The 27941-nt window shown below is 34.6% G+C and overlaps 1 protein-coding gene across 2 annotated transcripts in view; it reads left to right on the top strand.

Annotated features, from left to right (window-relative positions):
• Positions 1-27941, top strand: part of LOC142344707 (transformation/transcription domain-associated protein-like) — a 143098-nt gene that overhangs the window by 27957 nt on the left and 87200 nt on the right. Inside the window, exons 12-23 of one of the 2 annotated variants that reach the window (XM_075396578.1) lie at positions 111-717; positions 965-1551; positions 1978-2217; positions 6770-7498; positions 7932-8888; positions 9365-9515; positions 9688-9906; positions 12087-12152; positions 13359-13570; positions 13844-13960; positions 17430-17591; positions 24644-24855. In XM_075396578.1, the coding sequence (XP_075252693.1) occupies positions 111-717; positions 965-1551; positions 1978-2217; positions 6770-7498; positions 7932-8888; positions 9365-9515; positions 9688-9906; positions 12087-12152; positions 13359-13570; positions 13844-13960; positions 17430-17591; positions 24644-24855 (4259 nt within the window). The remainder of the gene's footprint in view (positions 1-110; positions 718-964; positions 1552-1977; positions 2218-6769; positions 7499-7931; positions 8889-9364; positions 9516-9687; positions 9907-12086; positions 12153-13358; positions 13571-13843; positions 13961-17429; positions 17592-24643; positions 24856-27941) is intronic. The other variant, XM_075396579.1, reaches the window with a different exon arrangement.

Genomic DNA, 27941 nt, shown 5'->3' with positions numbered 1-27941 from the left:
GTTTTGCTGTTTGCCTCCTCATACATTGTCTTCCTGCCATTTACAAAATGTGTATCATTGCATAAAAGATTATTGTGAGGTGATGACAAACGGTAAGATTCTTTCTTCAGGCACTCTGGAGAACTGTTCGGAACGCAAATCCAGTTTTGGCAACGACTGCTTTTCGCGTGTTGGGCAAGTTTGGTGGAGCCAACCGGAAGATGATGAAGGAACCCCAGGAGTTAATGTATAATGACTTTAAGTCTTCATTCAACTCGAAGACGTCACAGACTGGACTATTATCTCCAGGCATTATCTTTAAGTTCGCAGACTCGACCCAAACTGCTTTCTTATCGATCGCGAGTTTTGTCACCATGGCTTTAGAAGTCATTAGTAGTAATTCAGAAGACGAATTTTACCAGAAACAGTCATTCTATTTTATAAAAGCAATTATTGACGAATGCATACAAAAATCTTTACCGAGTAAAGAGCAATGCGATTATTATGTCGACAAAATAAAGGAACGATGTAAATTAAAACTCACTAACAAAGAAACCTGTACTGTGTATAACACAGCTCTTGCTCCCCGCTCGATTGCCGGGAGTGAACAAAGAAAACTTGTGGGAGACTGTTTAGTTGGGTTGTTCACTGCTACATGCATCAAAGGTTTGGAGAAGGAAGTTGACGCATATGTTACAGATGTGACCAAGGCTCTCGTGTTCTTATCATCAACACAAGGTTAGCTTTATTAAACTTAACGGTGAGCTGTGTTTGTCAGCATTTAGTAAAAGAAGTTTTTTTTCGGTCTGTTTATTTTATCACTTCGAGGATGCAGATCTACGAAGCTATTGGGGCTATTTTTGGCAATCTGCCACCTATGTTAAGTAAAGTTTTTGATAAATATATGAAATAAGTTTATTCGTGTATCAATTTTACAAGCGTCCTCTAAAAAAGGCGAGCAATGAGTTTTAAATAATATTATTAGATTTCCGAACGAGGCATTCGACAGCTGGTTTCAAACCGAAGAATGATGACAGTTCCTTCTTGTATTTTGACGATGATCTGATTACGACAGCGATCACACGTACACTGAAAACCGAAAACTCAGTTTCAAGTCAGTCAACGTTGGCTGTAATAGATCAGTTTTATACCACTTTTGCTGGTCTTTTGGGAAAACAATATGTGACAAGGCTTCCATTCTTCCAGTTCCTGTTGGAAAAAATTTGCGATTGCTTCTACGAAAAGGCCTGGTTCAAGAAGCAATCTGGGTGTCAAATGCTGGACAAGTTGTTGCAGATCTTGGACTTGAGATTCATTTTGCTGAACCAATCGAAAATAGTTGTCAGTTTACAGTACGCGTTTATTGATCTTTCTGGAGAGGTGTCAAACGGAGTGCTGGAATCCCTGAGCGGGTCTCTGACTAATGTTATTCAATTTTGCTGCACTTGGTCGCCTAAAGAGACCGATGAAGTGGATGAAGACTTGACTGCGCTGAGATTGGCCTCGAGGGAGAAAGTAGTCGCTGACGTAAGCAGAGAAGTGGCATCGTCCAATGCAACTTTGAGATATCAGGTACGACGAATATTTTCCATTGATGCCTTCAAGTTTAAAGTGTCCACTTTATTTGTAATTTCCTCTCACACGTGATAATTGGTTACATATTGATATATCGTGACTAATTCGTTTGTTTTTCCCCAACCACAACCTGGTTGTACGACTTGCTCCTTGCTGGGCATGCAGGGAAGAAGTCCAATTCTAATGGTCATTTCGTGGAATTGAGTTCTGTTTCGTAAAATGAGTTTGATTTAACTTCATTTTGTTTGAAGTTGAGCCGATTTACGCTCTTAAGGGCCTTGCTGTTATATCATACAGCCCAATACTGGTTTATTGAGCTATTTTGAAACCGACGGGAAGATATGGCGGCATCACGTATGGATGTCATAGTTCGATTCGTAGCGGAATAGTTAAATTAGTTACTTGAATTTTGATTTGCTTCAGATGAGTGACAGTCTCCGCAACCTCTCTGAATGGACTAAGGTGCCGCTTGCGGATCTACTCAAACCACAAATGTCCTTTCTACTCGATTTGATCCCACCAGTGAAACACAGGTTGCGATTTTTGCCTGTAAACACTCAGATTGGACTAATGAGTGCTAATACGTTCCTCTTGACAGAACTGGGATCTGGTGTGTTGAGTTATGACGTCACAAATTCAACTCACGTGGAGTATTTAGACGAGGTGAGACAAATTCTTGACTAACAGGATAGCAATTCAAATGAAGCACGTGAAAACAAGTGTTAAGGTCAATGTGCTTAACAAAAGTCAAACAGAGCGAAAGAGGGATTGGTTTTTGTTCATGCAGTATTTTAAGAGAGAAAAAGTAATTGTAAAAATTTTTTTTTGCGAAGCGAGCAAAGCGATAGGTTTGTTCATATGTGACATTTTGACATTGATTTTCACGTTTTTTTTATTTTGGCTCTGTTTTTTTTCTAAATGTTTTTTTCTAATCCATTAATAGTCCATTATAAGTTTACTTTTTTGTTTAGTCAATGAAAATTCTTTGAATTGTGTCAGGACTTGTCCTGTTGTGGTTTTTTTTATTTCGTCAAGATTCTTTTTTACGGCCATATGACGTTACAAATTTGTCAAATGTGCTTTTTGTTCATGCAATTTCAACTGAATGAATTCCGTGCGTGAAGTCTTTTTTCACTCATAGTGGAGCCAGGTTTTTGTTCATTTGCGTGATAATGTTTTTGGTAACACGTGACTTACCTCACCCTCAAAAATGACCTCCTCACTCTGGAATTGACTTTTATTTACTTTAATTCGAAGTGATAAGGTCAAGTGATTGCGCGTGACTCTAATTGAAAATTATTTGAGAGTTGCTAATAGAAGCAGCAACAAAAGATACAGAATCTCACTCAAAATATAACATCTCAGCATTAAATATAAGGTAATTATTTTTTTTTTATTTTTTTGAGACTGCAGATCTACGAAGCTAATTTCTGGCAATCTGCCTGCTATGTTAGTTTTTTGGAGATCTCTTTGTTTGATTGGTTTTGACTGAGTTTTATTTGTTAAAGAGAACAGAGTAATTTTAATCATTTGTTGTTTCATTTTCGTTTGGCTTTTAAGAATTTTTGCCTATTTGTTATGATTGAGCTTTTTGCAATAGTTTTTTTTATTAACAAATGAATTGAGAGCTATTTACTACAGATTGTTGCTAAGAGGTGACTTTTCAAGCCTGTATAGTGTGATTTTTATGATAAATAAATGATTTGTATTTTGTAATTTTCTCAGATTTGTTTTTTTCTCAGATATTGTAATTTTCTTAGATTTTTGTTGTTTGATTTTTTATTCGTTGGTTAGGATCTCTGAAAGGCATTGGTTAGGCCACTGATCGAGCAGAAAATTTTTCTAGGGTTGCCTCTGATTAATTGTCGATAAGCAGCATTTACCATTTTGTATGGAATTTTGTAAACATAAAGTTTTATTTCTTTTTTGGTTTGCTCCTTGTCTACCGTTTTGTAGATTTTTTCTTTCAATTGGCGGAGGTTATTCAACTTTGAGCTCATTATTCAGCTCTTCTTTGCCTATAATTTTTTAATTGAAAATATATATCATTTAATTGAAAATGTAGTTCCCTGACTGAGACGGCTCTTCGAGTCGTTTCTCCGGCTATGTTTTCACTTCGTTGAACAAAAATTTGTTTTCGCTTCACCTTATTTTACAGCTTGTTGAACATTTAGCGTGAAATCTTTTTGATTTCTCTACACGAGTTACACTCTTCCTTCATTCTGGTCAAAATGCTTTAAAGAAGTAGTTGCTCAGCAAACCATCTCTAATGTTTGATATTGATACTAGCCCCTGTATCCCCTCATCAAGAAACAGGAGTGTCTAGGTACGGACTGACTTTAAATTAGTTTGCACTTTTATGTTCAACATTTTATGTAGAAATCATTTTCGCAAAAGAACAAGGTCCCTAATTTCTCCCACTCTTGACAACTCGCAATCTGTCAGTGCTGCATTTTACATAAAAGTGCAAATAACTCGATTGACACTTCATCTGGATTCTGAAACGATTCTAAAATGATAGATATGGGCGATAGATTGCTCTGATGATTAAGCTTAGTTATTTTCCCCGGAGGCTTGTGGTAATTTCGTTTAGCTTTGTAATCAAACATGGACCTTTAAATTAAAACTCATTCGGTTGGTTTGTATTATTCGTGGTTCAATTTCAATCAATTAGTCCAATTGCGCTTGAAAGTTAACGTTCATTGGTTCTTTTGATCATTTCATAAATCTAGTACTTTTGTCTCTTCTTTATTTTTGTCTTATCAAACTGGATGCTTTAAAAGTCTAATTTGACATAATCAGTTTCATTTAAAATGTTTTGTTCCTGTGTGATTTCTGTGCTATTTGACAGGCATCGTTGATTGTTTTCATTTTTGTGGTATGGCGTTGACCCCGTTTTTTTGTGAGAAGGATTGAACTCTTGTAATTTTCTTTTCCCGTTGGTTGCGCATTTTTTTTATAACGGTCTCTCCTCCAAATAGGTGACTTTTCACAAACTTACTTGAATTATAAAAATTCCTCTCTAATTAGGTATTAATTTAAGAAACAGACATGTAGTGTTGTCTAGATAAAAGTATTGATAATCTTCAGCAAATAAAAAACTCAGGTTTTTCTCAGCAGAATACTTATACCGTGAGGATTCGAGACCTCCAATGCAACGACTCTAGGTAAGAAATATGGGAATGAGCAATTTAATGAAGGGCTTTACCTTGTGATCTGGATGATTCCGTCTCTTAGGTTTTCTAACTTATTAAATTACATAAGTTCTGTATTCTCGTGCGAGAGTGTTTGCGCCTTTTTTCTTATCAATTTTTTTAGCTCTGGAGGTTGATGTTGTTTATGTTAGTTCGGTACTTTTGTTCTGTTCTTTTCAGAATTGATTGCCCCTGCTTTTTCGTATTTTCGGTTTGACTTTTTGTCTCTGAGCTTGCCTCAGTTTTTCTTTTTTTTTTCACTTCATGTACGTACTCCTATTTTTGAAAACTCAGACATGAAATCAAATGTTTAACAATTCAAACATCTTATGGAAGATATATTCAAGATATGTTTGACAGTTAGAGGTTTAAAACCTCGATTGTTAGTTTTCATTTCTTTACGTGCATTTATTTCGACAGACATGACTGCCGTTATACTAAGCTATTCGGCATTGAGTAGCTTGGCGAGAAGCTTACATATTCTATGCAAATTTTGATCGAGAGTCGAAGCGATATGTTATAAGAGACATCTAGATTAGACAGCATAAGACCAGTCGGGGTAATCGTTAGCACACTAGGCTCGCAAATGAGAGACGCTGGTTCGAATTCGGTACAGATTTTTTCAGTAGTTCGCTAACAAACATTGATGATGATGTTTTGGTAGCTCATTTCCACTTCCACTACTCTAGTACGATTTCTGATATTCTCCATTATAGTTTTTTATTAATAGCCGCACAGCGACAACTGGGGCTATTATTGCGCTTCTCTTGGTTTTTATTACAATTCAAAGAATTTGAATTGTATTGTGCGCTGTTTTTTTTAAGATCTGTTCACACATTTTCATGATTTTTGAAGTCAAATTGGAGCAGTGATTTTGGTCACGCCGAAACAGGAAGTGGAGCGAAAAAGCGAGTGGCTGTGTGACGTGAACCTTTTTTGCTCTAGTTCTCAAGTAGAGTGAGAAAACGGTGTTCGAACAAAAATTCGTTTTCTCGCTAGTGGTTTTTTTGTTCACATGCGGCAATTTCACCTTGATTTTTTCTGTTCTTTCAATTTTTTGGATCGGATTTTTTTCTAAATGATTTTCCAAAGCGATTCCAAGTTCATTCTAGGCCTAATTTTTTTGTCTGAACCAAATTTTCATTTCCCGCTAGTGGTTTTTTTGTTCACATGCGGCATTTTGACATTGATTTTCTGTTTTTTTTTTAAAATTTTTGCTCTAACTTTTTAGAAACGGTTTTCCCAATTCACTCATAGTCCATTCTAGATCTAGTTTTTTGTTTAGTCAATGAAAATTCTTTGAATTGTACGTCTGGATCTGTCCTGCTTTATTTTTCGTCAAGATTTTTGTTACGACCATATGACACCACAATCACTGCAAGTGTGCTTTTTGTTCATTCGTTCATGCAATTTCAACTGAAGTGCGTTCGTGAGGTTATTTTTTGCTCGTTGTGGAGCAATTTTTTTTTGTTCATTCGCTTGATTAAATTTTTGGTCACACTTGACTTACCTCACTCAAAAATGACTTCCTCACTTTGAAATTGACTTTTATTTACTTTAATTCAAAGAGATCAGGTCAAATGGGTGTGTGTCACTCTAAATGAAGGTTATTTGATAGCAGCTAATAGAGGCAGCAAAAACTTAAACATATTTTAAATCAAAACATAACATATCAGCCTTCAATGAAAAGACGAATTTTTTTGGTGTGTCTTTTTTACTGTTTTTTTTTTGAGACTACAGATCTACAAAGCTATTGCGGCTAGAATCTGGCAATGCTCATTAATATAATATCGCTACTCCAAAAGTAGTTGCGCTACTCATCAACGTAGTTGCGCTACTCCAAAAGTTTTGAATAGTGTGGAAGTTGTTCGTTCTGCTTGATTTTCTGTGCTTGAACTTTTTATTTGAGCACATACAACCAATAAAAAGTGTCTTTCATGGACATAAAGACCTGAACATATTTTTCGAGATGTTAAAACATAAATTGGTAATTGTTCAAGTCATAAGATTTGCATTTTTAGCTGTTTTACATCTGCGAAACGGACGATGAAACATTAAAGAAAACCCTGTCAACGACAAAATCAACCTCAAACGCCAACGTTATATTGGAACTGCGTGAAGCTGCATTGCGCAACTTAGCAGCTTGTCATTTCATATCGGAGCCGTCCTATCACGAACACATTTTCACAGTTATTTACGATGCTCTCAATTCGACAAATGATGATATTCAAAAAGTCGGGGATAACTGTATGGCTACATTCCTAGCGAAGTGTGGAAAAGATAAGAGACAGAAGGCGTATGAACACATGCGTGAATTACTCAAATCCTTAATGAACAGTTACAAAGTTTTGAATCTCAATGCGGTCGCTCGATTGTCCAGCTTATCAACATTATTTCCTCAAAGCTTCAACGAACGGTTCTGTCGATCGATTGTAATGGAACATCTAACGTGTTGGGTTCGAGATATGACTGAAATTAAACAAAATTCGCCAGATTTGGACTATAGTTTAGAATTAAAGACTTGTTCACAAATTATAAATATGTTTCATTTACTACCAACAGCGCCTGTATCATTAGTGGAACCATTAATCGAACTTTTGATTAGTACCGAGGATCAGATTGGGCGCGACTTTGCTAACCCAATGCGGCCTCCTCTTCTCAAATTTCTGGTACAACATCCGGAGACTTCGTGTGGCTTTTTCATGCTTCCGGAGAACCTGAAATCTGAAAAGAAAGTGTCTTTGTTCCTGGTAAGTCTGAATCTTCTGAACAGCCACCACTAACTCCCTTTGTTGATTCAGTGCTAACAAACTGTAAGTGAAAGTTGTTTAGTTTGGGACCTCTATGGGTTGAACCTTCTCTGTGCTTTCCAATAGGACAAACTAATCCACATACGAGAGTCTTGCTTTGCTCTCCTGACCTTCATGTGATCCCAAGTTGATTGTGTGTACTTTAACACCTCTGCTATTAACATTTCCTTTTTTTCTGTTTTCACCTAATGTACATTGAATTTTAATTGATGTAATCAATACTTGATGAATAAATATAACCACCACCTCTCATGAAGCCAACTCGTCAGTGGTTTGAGAGCATTTTGCTCGGCGCTAGTCGGTTATGTTTCTTTTCGTCTTTTTTTATTTTTGTCATAGTGTAAACTCCTTCCTGTTAATAGCGGTTTTTTAGTATGGCCTGAAACATGAAATTGGACAACCGTTGCTCAGCTTCCTGAAAAAGAACGCATCTCTCTTCTTCAAAGCTGGCCTTACTCCCCACTCAGAGCAGAACTCAGCCGAAGTCATTCAGTTGCAAAGTGATCTCACAGTTCAAAACAATATAATCAAAATTGTACATTTGGTTTGCGTTTCTAATAAACACTGGATTGCATCACAGCCTGATGTTGTGATGTCTTTGAGAGCCATCTGGGAATCGCCTGAGTTTAACACGAGACATGAGTCTGGATTCGTTGGAACTGAGATTCTTTGGACTGAGCCAGAATTACTGATTGAGTGTTTGGTGTCAGCTTTCTTGCACGATTCTGCCACTTTCCCAGACACGAAGTTGTTATTCTCAATGATCAAAGTTCTGAACTCGGGATATTTATCCTGTGCATCGCTGGTGCTGAAGAATTTTCTTTCTGAAGGACTGAAAGTTTTAGATATATCACTGCGTCGGAAAGTATTTCTCGAGTTTACTGAACTGTTTGAAGACCCAAGTCTGTGTTTTGAGACCAAAGCCAAGTTCATTTCTTCAGTCATAACCCCTCAGTTCAGAGAAACATTGTTGGTTCCTGAGAATATCGACGAGCTTGTGGGCGAGAAAGCGAACCCGGAATCAGAGAACCAATCAAACTTACTCAACGTGTTTCTCACGAAGTTTGTCGTGACTGAAAATAATTATCCCGACTGTGTGAGGATTGCAATACTTCAGTTGGCATGCCTGTTTGTTGAGTTTTGTGCTCCTCATATACATGACGCAGTGTCCAAACGACAACAGGGCCAGAAAATGAGGAAATTGATGGGATTTGCGTGGCCTTGTTTGCTGAACAAAGCGTGTATTGATCCTTCCACGAAGTATCATGGTCATTTGTTACTGGCTCACATCATTGCCAAGTTCCCGATCAACAAGAAAATTGTGCTTCAGGTTGGTACCATTTAAGGCAACTTAAATAACCGAGTTCAATAATAAAGAATTGAAGTTAACGGTTGTAAAATGAAGTTCTTATGGGGCTACATACTGGAAAGGCAGATTTGGACTGGACAATTCATTTAGCAAACAGTTGAAAACGTTTTTGAAAGGCTTGTAATTAAACCAGCATCCTCTATGTGAACTAGTTTTTTTTCTCTACAGATAAGTTTGCAAAATAGTGTATAATATCCAACCACCTTAAAAATGTATGATTTTAAATGAATAAAATGAAAAGTCTGGCGATTAGGTAGTTTCTCATTTTTTAAAATTGTGTAAATTATGTTTTTACAAACTTTTTTAAGGTACATATTGGATACGTACTGGATAGCACATATTATACACTAATACTAAAAGCTTAATTAAAAAAGGGGGGAGGATAAAGCAACCACCTCAAGTTGAGATTGGCGAAAAAATTCGGAGGTAATTTTTAGGTGTTCTACAGCCTGTTGAAAGCACATGGACAGGAGACGCGGAATGTCATCCGCGAATCGCTCGATCTTTTGACTCCATCTCTGTCTCTCAGAATGGACGATGGAGATGCCATGTTGGCGCACTGGACTAAGAAGATTATGACAGAAGAAGGTACAAATTAATACTAATTCCTCCCACGATGGTTATATGACCTCCAAATATTTACTCACGTGTATTTTTTTTCAATATTATCACAGTGAAACGAAACCTGAATTATGTGATATCGTTCTAAGGTTCTTGGTGAAAACAATAGATGACGTGAAGAAAAACTGATTGTGATTAGGCCATGCTCTACCACAGATGCTGCACATTACGTGGTTGATAGTTAAGCACCAGCAGATCTTCTTCCGAGTGAGGAGACAGATGAGTGGGATGATGGTGGGTGCCATGAACAGACTGGTGCTGAGCAGTTCTGTCTCCCTCGACAACAGGAGACAGGCCATAGACATTGCAGAGGTCTTCATTACGTGGCAGAAGGAGGCAAAAAGTCACACTGTGAAAAGTGAGAATAGTTTTTTGGATCTGCTTCGTTTGGCCAACCCCCTCCCCGCTCTGTTTGCATACAGCTTTTGCCATCCCAACTGCACATGCCATTTTTATAGTTGTGTGCTGTGTAGTATGTGCTGGGGATCTTAAACCATACTGTTTGTCAATGATTATGTTTGTTTTAACTTTACTTGTAATGGGGTCTAGGAACTTAATACTAGCCCTACTTTAATTGAGCCAGTTAGTTTTGACCGATTGATATCTCTTCCGAAAAGGCGCAATCATTAAAAAGTCCGTGAAAAACGTATCGTTTGTTGAAGAACATTTTCAATTTTTGATCACTCGTAGTTTTATATCCATTTTCGCCCTATATTTCGCCTTGATTATGTTCTGCTTACCAGCAACTCTGAGTTAGCTACAAGTCAGTTGTTTGGGTCACAGTTTTCCTTTTATAATTATTTGATAGTTCTATAAAATTGTTTTTTTTTCATTTATTTTTTTTCTTTTCTTTTTGTCTGTTTGGTGCTAGATTATCAGTACTATATTGTTTGAAAGAGTTTTTTGAAATATTTGAGTCATCTAGACATCAGTTTTTTGTCCATTTTTTTCCTTGGATAATTTAAGTTTTTATAAATCATCTCGGATCTTCATGGGTGGAATCTGTAATATAAATACCAGATTTTGGTTATTTTCTCTTTCATTGTATTATTTCAGTACCCTTTTCTTTGTAGTCATATTTCCAACAAATTGTTACCTGTTAATTTGGATCTCTGTTTTTGTTTGTTTTCCAAATTTTACTTATATTTGAAATTTAGGGTGGTCAGTTATTCTGGCAGGTTTCTTTAAATGAATAGTTTTCTAAATTCTTCCAGCCATTTTTTGGTTTATTTAGTAGTGTAAGATTTTTATTTTGCATACGTCACGAATTTAACTTTTGATTTTGGATTTAGCTCGCGGTTTCAACTGAAATAATTTGATTATTCTTTCAAAAAATTTACGCAATGAAGTGAATTCGGAGAAAATCAAAGGAGCAATTTCAAATGCGATAGAACAAATTGAAGAAGGCCCCGTTTGTTAGTGATGGTTCCTTAGGTTATGAAAAAGTTTATTAGAACGAATGTTATTTGTTATTAACTGCTCTCAGTCGAAGTTTGTAGCAATGAAATAACTCCGGCTGGTCTATTTTAATGCTATTTTTTGTTTTACCAATTTCCCTTCTGACACTTTTAACTTTTAGTCCTCAAAAACGGGATAAACAGGTAAAGCCTGATAGGCATTAAGTGGCTGAGCAGCTCTCTTAGAGCATTACTATTCTCTAAGTTTGTGATTCACTGAAACTTATATCAGACAATTTTATGACATGGGCGGTTCTTAATCCTCTTAAGTAATACCCTTTTTGGACTAGCAACTTTTCGTCCGATCTTTTTTTCGTCTGACCGTTTGACTTCTCGTTCTCAAAACCGGCATAAACAGGTAACTCCGGGAGGGCTTGAAGTCCTCATTGAGCCTTACGGTTCCCATGTCTCTAAGTATGCGATTCACGTCAACAGTTTAGGAAACATACATTCATGTTGTGAAGGGTGGTTCTTGGTCTTTGAACCCCTCCCACTTAACGCCCCTCACCATCACAAGCACCATTTCGACCGCACTCCAACCTCCTCCACCTCCTTTCACCCGTAACTACACAAGCCTGATACGTAACCTTGCGCTAATCCCATTCAATTAAGATAAAGCTAGTCTCCTTAAACTGTAGCTGCCGGCGAAACCCATCGCTCGCCAGTCGTTTGAGTTCAATTCGACCGAAGTTAGTCGGTTATGTTTAGTAGAGCTTTATTTCAGAGGCCAAATTTTGTAACAATCGTGTTATACCACCAACAATGCACACCCATTTAGAACATATATTGACACTTTGCAAAAGGTTGTCAGTTTGTGTCTTTTCTTCTTTTTTCGTTTTCAATCACAATGGACGTCAAGTGGGGTTTATAGCGGCTCTTTTCCGCAAAATTGTTCTTCGCAATTTTAAAATCTTATCAACACTTTTTTTAAAAAAAAATCTTTAATGGTGCTTGTGATTAGCTAGCGTTTCCAATTGTGAAAAGTTAAGATTTCAGTTTTGATTTTAATGTCCTTTCCTCTCTTCTGGTGTCGTATTTTGGAGATAATTTTAGCTTTATATAATCGTTTCTGGCGGTTTAGGTGCTGCTACTACTGCAAGTGATGCTCCAGGGCCCTCAAATCAACCCACACCTGCCGCTACAGATAGTAAGTATGCTATCAGTTTCACTGGAAAACGCCACGGTCTCCATCAGATGCTTCGTTGGAATCATTGCTTTTGAGTCGCTATGTTTGGAGTGTTTTCATAGTTTACTAATTTCCTGTTTGCTGCTTATAGCACAAAAATAAAGTGTAGTTTAGTTTGTGTGTAAAGTGTAATAGGCTGCGGCTTATGTCAATTTTAGGTTTCACTTCAAGTAAATTCCAGAATTTTGCGGCCTTAATTTTTGATTCGTTTTCTGACGCTTATTTTTCGTAATACATTTACATGCCGCCAACCTCGAAACAACAGTTTTGTTCTTTAAACTTCTTATAGGTGTGTGACTTTTTTGTTACGTTTATTGGCAGTTAGTTATAACTGAATCGCTTTGTAGATTTTTTGCTGTAATTGACTTACCCCAGTTTGAATTTAGGCTACTCTAAATGCTTTCATGGTCAATAGAAGACTTCTATAGAATGAAAGCAGTTAATAATAAAGCTTCTCAACTAAAATGCAGTGAGCACTATTTTTTCGAAACATAGTTTAAAAAACTGTTTTTTAAACAAGTTTTTATAGATCACGTCAGCGACTCCATCAACTCAGTTTTGTATCTGATTCTTTGACCCGCAAGTCTATTTTGCAGCTATTTCGACTATCTTGTGGCTATGTTTAATTCCTCTCAAACAAACTCCGCGGCAATTTTGTTAGTGTAGTGGTTTTTATGTGATTTTTTCGCTTGACCACTTTTTTGTCTGACCTTTCGTCCTTAAAGATGGAATAAACAGGTAAAGCCCGTAGAGCATTAAGTTCTCTTAGAGCCTTATGGCTCAATATTCTCTAAGTATGCGATTCACTGAAGCAGTTTACGAGACACAGCACCATTTTACGCGATTAAAGAAAAATGGTGCTGCTTAAAAACAGCAATTCAGCGGTTCTGATTTAAGGCATTGCAGGGAACCATACTTGAGAAAAACAATTAACTTTACTTCAAGAGACAGACCTATTGAAGTCTAATATTTAGTTAAATTTGATGCTGAAAAACTTGAAGACTCCCAAGTGGGTAAATGTGCAGCTCTGCTCAAGGTTTACTTCTGGCTTTGGAAGCAAAAATTAATTAGGACACTTCATTCGTCAATAAATTGGAAATGAAATCTGCTATTTTCGCTGCGATAAAATGCATATTGAAACGTGTGCTGAATAATATACAGATGCAGGTAATAATATTTTAGATAAAGATGAGGAGTTGGAGCAGAACAAGATAGCTGACAACGTGATCAATTTTCTGATGCGTATTGCTGCCTCGATCCACGATTCTTCTAATGTTAACTCAGCTCAGTGTGATCTGTACGTGAGACGTTGCCTGGACCTGTTGGCGTCTGCCATGTCCAAACAAGTCTGGGGTCTCTCGGAGGGAAGCGGAGTTCAGGTTATTGTTGTTTTTGGATTGATTGATATATATTGGTTATGTTGGTGATGCAATTATGGTGGCTTATTTGCTCACAGCACACGCAATAGTTGATAAAAGCATGCTGCAAGCCAATGGCCATGCCTCCGGGTTGCTTAATAGCAATTAACCCGACGATAGTTGGCATGTTCCAATATCGTAGCGTATAATCCTGAACCTTGTAATTTTTTGCATTATCTAAGTTTTTGTATGATTGTTTGTCAAGAGATTACTCATTGTGATGTATTAATTCAGGTTGATGTGCGTCTCGGGTGGATGGAGAAAGTGTTGATGAGCAGTGAACAGTCGAATGTGAATGTGGCCAACCTAGTCACCTCAATCGACCTACTTACGCTCTGTCTCAACGCATTGGTATCTCTCATTGTTTCGATATATCTGCTTATATCATTGACTTCTTCCAACGGCTGCCGTTCGCCTGTATAATCTTGCAATTTATTGTTAATTACTATGAGACAAAGTTTGTAGCCAGTAATTGGACCCCGTTGTTTTTAATGGCCGCCCTCATCTTGTCAGCCGGCTATTGCTGAAGAGCATAGAGAAGAGAGTGGTTTTCTGTTCATGCCGCATTTTTTGAGATCGAGAAATGTAGGTGTGAAAAAATTTGCGCTATGCGAGAATTTCTTTGATCACGCGCAGCATTTTCAGAGCAAGTTTAGTTGAAACTCTTATTTTTAATAGAAGCCGTCAGCCTCTCAACGTCTATTATTTAGGCGCTCTCCTTTAAAATCCAAAGAATTTGAATTGTATTGGGGCGCTGTCTTTTTTTACGACTAGAAGAGGAGTATTGGAGAAGTCCTTTTTACGACTCGAAGAGGAGTATTGGAGAAGTCCTTTTTTTAATCAATTTTATTGGAGTGATTTTTGAAGCGGGAAATGAAACGCGTGCAAAAATTTTGAGTGATTTTGGTGGTGAACAAAAGCGAAGAGCGGAGCGAAAAGAGTGGTTTTGGTTCATACCGTTGTTTTTGAGAGAGCGAGAAAATGATGTGCGAAAAAATTTTCTCTAAGCGAGTGAAATTTTTTTGTTCACGTTCGGCCTTTAAATGCAGTATTTTTGCAACTTTTGATGGTTATGAGGTTTGATTATGATATTATATTAGTTTTAGGCTTGTTTTGATAGGAATTGAAGGGGTTTCAAGTAGATAATTTGAGTTGAATGCTACTTTGTATGTTTTTGATCAATTTTGCTGATTTTTAGACGAAATTTAATAGTTTTCGCCTGTTTTTTCTTTTACTGCTTTAAGTGGGATTTGAATAGAAGCTTGTTACTTAAGGAATTTTGAGATAACAATTGTTTAAAGTTTTGTCGGTATAAATTTTTTTAAGGAAAAATGACAGAAAAATTGAAGAAATTTTAAACCATTTTTCTTTTTTTTGCGATTTTTCTTCTTTTTTTTAATCTTGACAAGTTTCATTGCCTAATATGACTTGTCCATTGTTTTGCAAGCTTTTCATTGCTCAAATTGCAAAGAAACTTCATGCGGCTTTATGTTTCCTTGTGCTGTTAAAAATGAACTATTAAAGTATTTCTAGTTGTTTTTTTTTGTTCAATTTGTTTTGAATGCCGTTTTTATTCTTCCTTAATTTTTTATGGCATTTGTGGAGGTTTAGGGTTCACAATAGTTGTTCTAGCCGTTTAGTCATAAGTATGGGCAATTTTCTCCGAGTCGTTTCCGAAATTGTTCCGGCTATGTTTTTTTTAATCAATATTATTGGAGTGATTTTTGAAGCGGGAAATGAAACCCGTGAAAAAATTTGGAATGATTTTTGTGCTAAACAAAAGCGAAGAGCGGAGCGAAAAGAGTGGTTTTGGTTCATACCGTTGTTTTTGAGAGAGCGAGAAATTGATGTGTGAAAAAATTTTCTCTAAGCGAGCGAAATTTTTTTGTTCACGTGCGGCTTTTAAAAGCAGTATTTTTGCAATTTTTGATGGTTATGAGGCTTGATTATGATATTGTATTAGTTTTAGACACATGTTAAATCATTGTTTGTGTTTGAGACTATAGTATAGTGAATGTTGTTTGTATCACTTGGAGTTTCCCGTAGTCTTTCTCCTTTCTGATATGCTCCCCAATGACGTGCATTGCAACATATGACTTCACTTGTTCTCACGAAGCAATTGATAGGTTTTTAAGTTTTGCTCATTCTTGTTAATAGCCGCCCTCATCTTCTCAGCCGGCTATTATAGCGCTCCTATTTTTTTACAATTAAAATAATTTCAATTGTATTGGGGCGCTGTCTTTTTTTAAGATCTGTTCACTTTTTCATGATTTTTGAAGTCAAATTGGAGTAGTGATTTTGGTCACGCCGAAACAGGAAATGGAGCGAAAAAGCGAGTGGTTTTGCGGCGTGAATTTTTTTCGCTCTAATTTTAAAGTAGAATGGGAAAACGGTGTTTCAACAAAAATTCGGTTTCTCGGTAGCGGTTTTTTGTTCACATGCAGCATTTTGACATTGATTTTCTGTTTTTTTTTTCTAATTTTTTTGATCTGATTTTTTTTTAAAAATGGTTTTCTCAATTCACTCTTAGTCCATTCTTGGTCTAGTTTTTCTGTTTAGTCAATGAAAATTCTTTGAATTGTACGTCAGGACTTGTCCTGCTATGTTTTTTTACTTCGTCGAATAAAAAAATGTTTCGATTTACCTCATTTTGCCGCCTTTTCAACATTTTGCGTGAAATCTTTTTGACTTCTCTAGGCTAGTTTCTCTCTTCTCTCACTCTGCTAAAAGGGATTTTGAACATCAGTTGCTCAGCAAAACAATTCAAAATGAAGAGAGTTAGTACAAAAATGGATGTCAGAAATAGAAACGGGATAAACCCATAAAGCCCAATTTTAGATGCCCGCTATTTGAGCGTCGTTCCTATAAGTCTTATTTACCATCTCTAATGCTTATTGTTATTGATGGTAGCCCCTGTAGCCTCTCTCTAAAAGAGAAGTATGTTCAACCACGAAATGCCATCAAAATAAATCGGACTTAAAAAAATGTTTTTGCACAAAAATCTTTTTTTTTCAATATTTTCTGTTATTTCTATCCCAATCATGCTTATTGGAATCAACGGCGGCTATTTTCCGGCAATCTGCCGGGTATGTTTGTACTTGTTGTTGTCTTGACTTTTATATTAGTCATGACAATTCTCATCGTTTCTTAATGAATTAAAAAGTACGAAGATAACAAAGCAGAATTATTTTTTTGAAGTAAATTAATTCCTTAGCTGATGCTTTTTTTTTATTTTGACACTATATGCGTTAATAAAATGATAATAATTTTGACCGTATTTGTTGTTCTTTGCGTTATGTTGTTACTTATTAGGGTTGTTAACGGCTAGTGCAATTGACTTTGTTAGGCATGATTTCAGTTTTTTTATTTCATAATAAAGCCAACGTTTTTCATGACTTTGACAATATTTGTTTTAAAAAAGGATAGGTGATGTGCTATGTTTTGACAGAGTTTTTCCTGCATTTTTTTTACTTAGTCCTTCAGCGGTGATATTAATACTTTGTGTATTGTACCGCATCCTCCCTAACTTTGCCATTCTCCTTCGTGGTTGTTAGTTTAAGAGCACTCGCTCGTTAGGGTCGTGTTGTGCCGTTCATATAAATGCATCAATGGATGGTGGAAAGATTACTTGGCCCAGCTGTCTGATTATAGTAATCGATGGAAACACACTGAGCAAAGCTCTGTAGCTTAGACATCGAAATGTAAACCATAATAATGAAGTATTCCATCAATTGAAAGAAAATTGCGGAGACAGATTATAATTGTATGATTCTGAATCAAGGTTACGGACCTTCAAAATGATGTATACTTTTGGTTTCAGTCCCAAGATGCCTTCTTGTCCAACTTGAAGACTATTCAAAAGGGGTTGACCACTCTTCTGCATTGTAAGACGTCAAGAATCCATCGACCATTTCAGGAGTTCATCTCGAAACTTCTCAAGGCTATACCACCGGTCAAAACGTATCTCATCGGAAACATGCAGGTAGGCAATTTTGGCGTTCTTGTAGCTCTTGTTTGAGCTCCTATAGATGTACGCAACCAATAAAGAGTCTAGGTAAGATGTGGTCAAAAATCAAGTTGCGACACCTTATTCAAACATAAGTTTGTTGGAGACGCGACTGTTTTTTTTTTCAAAATACTCCTTTTATTATAAAAAAAGAATTGTGATTGGCCAACACAAACCCAGAAACAGAGTTTGTCTAGCCAGAACAATAGAAATGATCTTAATTGCTCTTCATTAATACTTTTCTTTAATACTATACAAAAGAGATGCGAAATAAAATTGGGCCACAAAAAACAACGGTCGTTTGTAAATAAAGTACCTTGGGCTACTGGTTGTCAGAACCATTGATTGATGGTTTCACTCTGTGGCCTACCCGCCTCATTTCAATTAATTCTAGTCAATTTAAAATATACTATAATATAATACAATAATATAATTATACATATTACAATAATATAATACATTAATTTAATGTAATATATATAATTTTATATGATATAATATATATATATATATATATATAAAATATAATATATAATATAATATAATATAATATAATATAATATAATATAATATAATATATTATATAATATAATATAATATGATATATAATATATAATATAATATAATGTAATATAATATAATGACGCAGCTCTAAAAAAGCTATAGTGCCTTGTCTTTAAAATTATATACGATGCAGTGATGTCTCATAATGGGGGATCACTACTCATCCATTAGATTGTCCTACAAAAACCCCTTTATGTTAAGAATTGTAACCTAAGATATAATATAATATATAATATAATATAATATAATATAATATAATATAATATAATATAATATAATATAATAAAATATAATATAATATAATATATAATATAATTTGATATAATATAATATGTAATATAATATAGTATATAATATAATGTAATATAATATATATATATATATATATAATATAATATTATATAATATTATATAATATTATATAATATATATATATATATATATATATATATATATATAATGTAATATATATATATATATATATATATATATATATATAATATGACGTAATGTAATGTAGTGATAAGTTTTTTAATGTAATGTAATGCAATGCAATATATTGTATAAAATATAATATAATATAATATAATATAATATAATATAATATATAGTATAATATATAATATAATTTAATATAATATATAATATAATATAATATAATTTAATATAATATAATATAATAAAATATATATAATATGACGTAATGTAACGTAGTGATAATTTATGTAATGTAATATAATATAATGCAATATATTGTGTATAATATAATATATAATATAATATAATATATATATATATAATATAATATAATATAATATATATAATATGACGTAATGTATTATGTTAAGTTATGTAATTTAATATAATGCAATGCAATATGTTGTTTTATAATAAATATTTAGTTTTTAACAACAAGGATTGTTGCTAATGTGCATTTGCACACAATGTTTGGATACCACTCATCCAAATATTTGAGATAATTGTGTACCAATTGAGGAAGAGATACAAAACTTTAAGAGTTCTCCTATTGAGAGTAATTGGTATGAGTAAAAAAAATCGATTGAAACTCAAGCCACTAAATGAAATAAATTGCGCCACAGTAGAGGGCCAGTGAGACCTGCCTTTAATCAGACAAAGAGACAAGACAAGGAGCAAAATCAAATAACCCCGACAAACACGACTTACAAAACTTGATTTAAAAAAAGCTCAATAAAGTCAAAATATCAGATAAAATCTAAACTAAAGTCAACATTTATCTCACTAGAAAAGATATGAGTCTTGTCTTTAATGAGATTCCGTAACAAGCAGAAATAAAAGAACAAAATGGGGTTAAGTTAAAAAGTACGTTCTGTTTTTGAATACCATTGTCATTAAAACCATTAGCTATCAACTGAAATCAATAAATACGTTCATTTATACTTCCGAAGGAAGTGTTTGGGACCGATTCTTATCCGGAATATGTCTTGCGACTACGAAAAGAATAACAAATACAGGCAACAAATACAGAAAATAACAAGATTCAATTAGATTTTGTCGAAAGACGTTGTCGAGGTCGTTAAAACCATGAGCTATTCACGAAAAAAAATTAAGTATGTGCAATTGAGCATACTTTCAATGCACACGTGATAAAGTCACAAGACAACAAAAAAAACCTCAAGTTGTCATATATCCAAAAAAGAAAGTGAAATTTTTACGAAAACTTGTTTCGAAGCCAAAAAAGCATCCATTAAAATATAAAAGCACTATACAGATGAAGTTTCAATTCCCCAGAAAGAGGATGCGGCCTTTCGTTACTTAGACTAAGTTGCAGATTCACAAAAAAGACAAGAATGCAAAAAAACCATTGATTATTTTTAAACCAAATTTTTTCAAAAAGTTATAGCAACCGTAAGATTTCAAAAAAATACTAGATTGATTGAGTTTTAATGACTTTGGAGGTCAATTGGACCTCTCATTGGTAAGATTGAGTTTATAATTGTTCGTTTTGTTCTCATTTGATCAATGAACCCTCTTTTTGAAGGGACTATTCGAAAAGAACAAAATGAACCACCGATTTTTACGATATCAAAAATTAACAAGATTTTTTAATGAACTCAGTGTCGAAATCATAAAACAATCAGTCAGACATGAAAATAGTAGTGAGATGGTTGTTTCTTTTACCAAAAACTTTTATCATTAGGGGACCTTTTGATTAATTAGACTAAATTAAAAGTTGACAAAATGAACACCAAGAGTGCCCAAGTTCAAAATTACATTTGTATTGAAATTATAAGTCAATGAAACCCTTAGCTCTCAAAAGATTTCAATAGGTTCTATTATAACTCCATAGGAAGCCACTGAGACCTCTCATTATCCAGTATTTATACGATTAATATAAAGAGTTTCCATATATCAAAAAGAAATGATGGGTTATGGATAATTATCGTGTTAAATTAGCAAACCGTATATGTTTCAATTCATAACTATCACAGGAAGCGGAAGTATACCTAGCCATCTTATGAGTTTACAAAGGTTGTGCTGGCTTTTTATATCTGTACTGCCGGCACGTTCAAAGAAAATTGACTAGAGAATTTTTTTGGTTCCAGTTTTGATGGAAAAGGCTGAATAATAAAAAATGGGCAAACATTCGGATCAAACTGTTCAGCGTTTTCTGTCTTTAAAATATTCAAGGTATCTCAATTTTTGTGATTTGACTTTCTCAACAAAAATTATAAGTTCAAAGAACTGTTCGGTTTTTTTACTGTTCGTTTTTTTCCAATTTTTCTCAGAAAATTTTAACAATATTTTCTTTTTCACTTGTTTGATGATTCCTGGTTTTCTGGTTCAATTGGTATTTAAGAACATCGTGTTTGGTTCTGTAATTGAGAAGAGATACTTGGATTTGTAATGACCTGTCTTCGCTGAAATAATTGAAGCATCTTTGTACTTGGTTAAAATTTTGTTTTTGGCTTTTGGTGTTTTAATTTTTTGACCTTATTTAGTTAGGGCTAGAATTTTTGCTAGCTTTGTTATTAATCTATGTTTTGATCCCTAAGATGTTATTGGACAAGTTTATGAACAAGGTTTGTTGAACTTTGTTTTAGTTGGGATATGAGGTTTTAAAAGAACTAAGTTTTCTGTAAAATTTAGAGGAAATAACGCAACTGTTGATATTCACGATGTTTCTAATCAGCTCTTTGAGGTTTATATTTGTTTGTTTGCTTAAAAAATTTAATTCGAGAATCAATTAAATAACTTTTATCGGCTCAAATGTAGAATCTATAATTAGACTATAACTCAGCAAGTAATTTCAAAAATGCATCCTAAGTGTTTATTGAATGACCAGTAAACAATACGTAGCTGAGCTTGCAAAATGAGTTTTTTTGTCCCGATTCGAAAAGAAAAACGTCATTTACATCTGAGTCTATATACGAATTTTATGTAATTCGCGGGAAAACTCGACCTATGATTAGTAGCTTCTGAAAAATTTCTTGTCTTTTATTTGCATCCTCTTGATCTTAATATATGCTCTTTGATTGATGAAAAAGGCTAGTTAGCATTTCGGGAGTCAAATGTTTTTAATGATGTCAAGCGAAGTTTGTAGCATTTATATTAGTCCTATAGTCTTTTTTGAGATTTTTCGTGTGACTGATTTTTCGTCTGATTCTTTTGACTTTTGTCCTCAAAATTCAAAAGAGCCAGACCCGGAGGACATTAAGTGGCTGGGCAGCTCTCTGAGAGCCTTGCGCACTACTAGTCTCCAAGTATGTCATTCACCAATACTGTTTTGAGGAAAAAATTTCATAGTGTGAAGTGCGGTTCTTAATGTTAAAATTTTGACGCCCTCAGTCAACCTTCGGTCACCAGGTTACGGTATTCTCTTTCATTTTTCAGAACTATTTTTTCTTGGTTCTGTTTTTTTTATAAAATTGCGAAAACTATTTTCTGTGAAATTTTCTTAGATTCTACTATAGTAAAGAACAATAGTTTTAGTACAATTCATAAGTCCATAAAAACCAAAGAAAACAGATAATCTCACTTTTCGTTTTTTTTTGTCTTGCTTCTCACGCTTGATTTTTGGGTTGTTTTGTTTTAGCTAAATCTATTTTTAGTGAAATAGAGAAAACAATTTTCTCATTTATTGATATAAAATTAACCATTAACGAGAGAGATTTGATGAAAGAAATTATTAAGGATATTTGTTGATTTTTCTTGTCATATTGGTTGTTTTATTGGCGTGACTAACTAAATGCGTCGTAATGGAAATAAGTATTTTTCTGTATTTTTCAAATGAGTCTACAGTAGTTTAAAAATTACCCATTTCTTCAGTTACAGCAATTCAAAATACACCGCCTTCCCTCGCATGTGAAATTTTGCGATAGATGTTGCTTTTTGGATTTTGTGTTTTAATAGCCGCCGTCTCAATTTCAAAGCCTTTTTCTGTGCTTCCCTTTTTTAATTCGTTCTTCGTTTTTTCGTTTCATGTTCACCACTTACCCATTTGACTTCTGATGTACTTCGCTCACCGTTTCAGCTGAATATAATTCAGAATTCATTCAGCAAATTTACGCAAATATGGTCAAGATCAAAAAAAAGCAAGGTCAAAAGAAACGAGATAAACCTGTGAAGACCGTTCACCTAGATCTAGTGTTTACAGACTTAGTGTGCACAATCATCGAAATTTGAGTGTTGAACAAAAAGCTTGAGTATTGACCAAAATTTAGGCGTGTAACCAAAAGAGTGGTTTTCTGTCCATACCTCTCTTTTCGCGAGAGTGTGAAACCGAGAGGCCAAAAATTTTTGTCCTCCATTTTATAGAAAAATTGCATCATTTTTTTATCAGATCTAGCGAAACTGCGGACCACATCAGAAACAGTTTGACCTTGAGAAAAAAAGTTTTTTTTTCAATTTTTCTTTATATTTCTAATATGCCGACTGTGTTGAATTTTTCCTTCATTGAAACTTTAAATTGATCCATTTGTTATAAACTTAAGAGATACAAAATAGTATTTTTGTTTTTTCTGTAAGATGCGTAAACAGAAAGTGAAAATTTGACTGAAAAAATTCTGCCTCGCAATTTTGTTCCGGTATCTTTTTAATTGCTCTCGGACGACGTTGAAGTAATTATTGTAAACGTGCGCGTCTTTTATCAAAACTTTTTTTGACCGTTTTGTTCTAGAACATTCTGTCGATTTCACATCTCGGTTGATTTTTTTCACACTTGAATTCTTGACTTCTGCGTGAACTAAAACTACTCGTATTTAGAAGTTAAGCCTGTTGCTAAAAAAGTGATTTTTAGATAACCTATGACACGGGAAAGATAAGATCTGTTCACACATTTTCATTTTTGAACTAAAATAGAAGTGATTTTGGTCACAGCCAAACACTTTTTCTTTTCAATTTTTGGATCACCTTTTTCACATTAGATTATAGTCCAACGTTTGTTATGTTTTTATTTAGTCAGTGAAATTTCTTTGAATTGTAGGTCAGGAACTCTTTAAATGGTTCTGCTGTTTTTTTCGTCTTCAAGATTTTTGTTACGATCATATGACATCACGATCTCTTCAATCTGCTTTTTGTACCATCATTCATGCAATCTCGACTGAAATACGTGTGTGACGTCATTTTTAACTATAAGTGGAGTGTGTTATTTTGTTCATTTTTGTGACTAAGTCTTTGGTCACGCGTGGCTTACCTCGCTCTCAAAAATTCTGTTTGTGCGGCCGCAGTTTAGTGGGTGAATATTTATTTGCACCCCTCAGACGCACGTGACATGTTTTTACAATGATTCACTATGTTTCAAATAGATCAGATCAACTGAGTGTGCGTCACTCTAATTGAAGGTTATTTGAGAGTAGCGACAACCAGTAGAAAAAGCAACACGTTAAACATGTTCTTATTCAAAATATAACCTCTCGGCAAGTAATAAAAGCAGAGGAAATTACCTTTTGAGGTCTGTTTTTTAAGACTAGATATAGAAAGCTATTGTGGCTATTTTCTATTAGTGGAAAAGGTCCTGGGAGGATTTGAACCAGCGATCCCCTGTTTACTACACAGGCGCTCTAACCGCTAAGCCACAGGACCATGGGAAAGGTGTGAGGTGTATTTACGAAGTTATTGAGACGTTTACCATCTTATCTTGCATATGTATTTTATAAGAACAGAAGCGTTTGCAACTTAACACTCTCAACTAGTTAAGTTTAAGTAACTATGCAGTGCGTTCGAAAAATAATTGAGGATGCTAGTGGGAAAAATCTCGATCTTCTTCATTTGAGGCTTGCACAAACAGACACCCCAAGCACACGTGCCGTATTATCACATTATCTGCTATATAATTCTGTAACTAAGGTCGTATAATTCATGCGGAAGTCAGGTTACATGATTACTTACACAATGAGCAAAAATACTAAATGCCATAATATCCAGTTTATGGATATTGATCTCACTATGGCGTTTATCTTTTCTGAAGTGCCCTCGTGTTATAGAGTAAGTCAGTTCCTGCCGATCCCAATTTTGACGACTCAGTAGACTCCATTGATGACCCAGGAAATGGCAATATGTCATCTCCAGAGAAACAACTGCAGCATCAGTCTTCTTCATCAGCCAGCCAGACCATGGCTCTTCAGCAGTCACAACTGGACTCCTTCTATGACTCTGTCTACAGATGCATTTATGACGGGCTGCTCGCCTATGAAAAGTGAGACATTAAAATTTTGTTTGTGTTTTAGAGGCTGCTACGCAACAATATAACCGAAGATTGGCTATGTTGATGGACTCCTGCGTAAGCATATCACCAAAATATGCTGAAATGTAATGTGTTGTATGGCTGACTATCCTCTATTTGACAGTGCTGAAAACGTGAAAGCTAACGTTAAAAGTGGGATTTAAAGCGAGTCAAAAGCAAAATTTTGCACGAGATGATTTGAATTTTTGTTAAGTAGCCGGAAATTCAGAGAATTCGCGCAATTTGAATCGTATTAGTGCTCTTAATCTCTTGTAAGACCTTTCTTCTTTTTCAATCAAAACTAAATTTACGACTATAACCAAATATTAAGCACATGCAATCCATTTGAATCAAATCACATAGTATCATTTGAAAAGTTAAAATATACGGATATACTCTCTAACAAAGTTTATAGCATTTATTTTCATCCTGAGGTCTTTTATGCAATTTTCGTCTGACTGATTAATTGCTCTCAAACGAAGTTTTTTATGCGATTTTTTTGCTTGACCGATTTTCCCCCGATTTCCCATTTGACTTTTCGTCCTTAAAAACGGGATAAACAGGTAGCGCCCAGTGGGCATTAAGTTTCATTAGAGGCCCTTAGCCGCGTTTAGTAGTCCTTCGTGTGCTTAGTGTGGTTAAGTTACTGGGAAGGTTAAACGGTCATTTTTAGGAATTTTTGAGCACAAAATGTTGCAATTTTTCTTGTTTTTTTTCTTCATTTTTATTAGCCGCGTCAGCAATTCCAGGCGGCTATTATAGCGCTCGTAATTTTTTTCACTTCGTCTAACAGATTTTTGTTTTGTCTTACCCTGACTTTCATGACTTTTCATGACTTTGAGCTTTCAAAACGGGGATAAACAGCTCAAAACGGCTAAAGCTCAGCGGGCATCAAGTTTCATTAGAGGCCCTCAGCCGCGTTTGGTTGTCCTTCAAGTACTTAGAGTGGTGAAGTTACTGGGAACTTACATCACTTAAAAAATGACTTGTGAAATCACTTAATGAGCTTTGAATTTTATGACACTTACTAGTTAAAGATCAATGGTGTTCATCTAAGTATTGCCAAACCTGTTTTTCCCTAATTCTTGAGTATTAGAGTCTTGAGTTTATGGATTCGAATGTTATTTTTGAAATAGCTCCCTTAGGGTTTTTTCCTTACAGAGCGTATGTGTCTCATAAAAAGGACAGACCAGATCTAACCCAAAAAGTCTAGTGGTCTATTAAAGGACTGGTGGTCAATCTGTCTCTGTTTTTGGTTGCTTCAAATCCATGGAAGGCCTGAAGCGTCTATCGCGGCTATTTTCCGGCAGTCTGCCGGCTATGTTTTGAATTTTCTGTTTGCCTCAGTATACAATTGAGGCTGGTTGAGTTGATAAAGGTCTTTTGAACGACATGAGTACTTTTTATGACCATTTTAAGAGCTCTATATTTTGACAATCCAAACAAAAACACTCAAGTTTATACTAGATTTCACATTTTTTCCAGCTTTTTGAAAATTTTTATTATTTTTTCAGCCGTAGGTGTCAAGGAACCTCCTCTAGGGTTTGATAATAGGTTACTGCATAATTTCTGGTGATAATGGAATGATTTTCAACTTCTCAACATCACGAATTTTAGCTTTTTTTTTCGAAAAAACCTACAATTTTATCATTATTTGACGTTTATTGTCATTATTCAAGTTTTTCGAGCCCCAGGGACCATAAAACCTCCTTCAGGGTTTGATAATATAATACTGAAATTTTTTTGGCCACGGAATAGTTTTCAAATTTTTAATATCAAATTTTCGCAATTTTTTAATGAAAATTTGCATTTTTTTGTTTTTTGAAAATTTTTATCATTTTATAGAGTTCATCGGCCTCAAAGCCAAGGTATCTCCTCTAGGTTTTGATAATTGGTAACTTTATAGTTTCTAGTGGTAATGGAATGGTTTTCAACATTTTAACATCACGAATTTTAACATTTTTTGGCAAAACCTGCAATTTTTTCTTTTTTTGACATTTGTTGTCAATATTCAAGTTTTTCCAGCTGAAGGGGCCAGAATAACTCCTTAAGGGTTTGATAGCAAGTTACTGAAAAGGTTTTCGTGGCCATGGAATAATTTTCAACTTTTCAATATCGCAAATTTTAGGATATAAAACTTTCAATTTTTTTCATTTTTTTGTCATTTTTTTAGGTTTCTCTAGCCACAAGAGCCAAGGAACCTCCTCTAGGGTTCTATTGTAGGTCACAGATGTAATGGAATGTTTTCAAGATTTTTATGTAACGAATTTAAGCAATTTTTAAAAGTTGGCAGTTTTTTCAAGTTTTGAATAATTGTGAATGTTTCTTAATTTTTTTCCGGCACCAGGGACCGCCTCCATGATTTCATAAAAAGCTGCTGTATAGTTTGTAGTGTTAATAGAAATGTTATCAATATTTTAATGACTCGAGTTTTAGCACTTTTTTGATAAAATTTGATTATAAAAATTTTCGAAAATTTATGTTCCAAGTTTACGGATCTTTGAGCAGGTGAAACTGTTTAAGGCTTCATATAGGGATACTGGATAACTTTTTAAGACATTGAAATGGTTTTTGAAGATATTAATATTGCGAATTTTAGCAAGTTTTTGTGAAAATTTGCTATCGTTTTTAAAATTGTTAATTGTTTTTGTCTTTTTCTTAGTTTATCTATCATTACTGGCCAACGAAACTTTTTAGGTCATGCAGATAGGTTACATGACAGGTGACAGATTCCGGAGACAAAAAAATGGTTGTGAAAATTTTTTCTCTGCAAAATCTGAATACTTCTTTAAGTTTTGCACATCAGTTTTTTTTCTATATGATTTAATTAATGACAAGGCTAGAACATTAAAAGTTGCAGAGTCGAATCTCATGATGAAAATTATTCCTGGTTCTCTCTCTGTGTCAGCTGGGGTTTCTTTCCTTCTATTTCTTGTTCATTTTTTATCTCTCACACACCGTCTCTCTCTCTCTCTCTTTTTCTTTCCTTAATTCTTTTGTTGATACCGCACATCAGCTGCTGTTACGTGGCGTGATGTCATCATCTATTACCCTCAATA

Source organism: Convolutriloba macropyga, chromosome 8 (assembly GCF_964194025.1).
Source record: "Convolutriloba macropyga chromosome 8, txConMacr16.3, whole genome shotgun sequence".
Taxonomy (NCBI): domain Eukaryota; kingdom Metazoa; phylum Xenacoelomorpha; order Acoela; family Convolutidae; genus Convolutriloba; species Convolutriloba macropyga.
The sequence above is the reverse complement of the archived record's forward strand: the minus strand, read 5'-3'. Positions and strand labels throughout refer to the sequence as shown.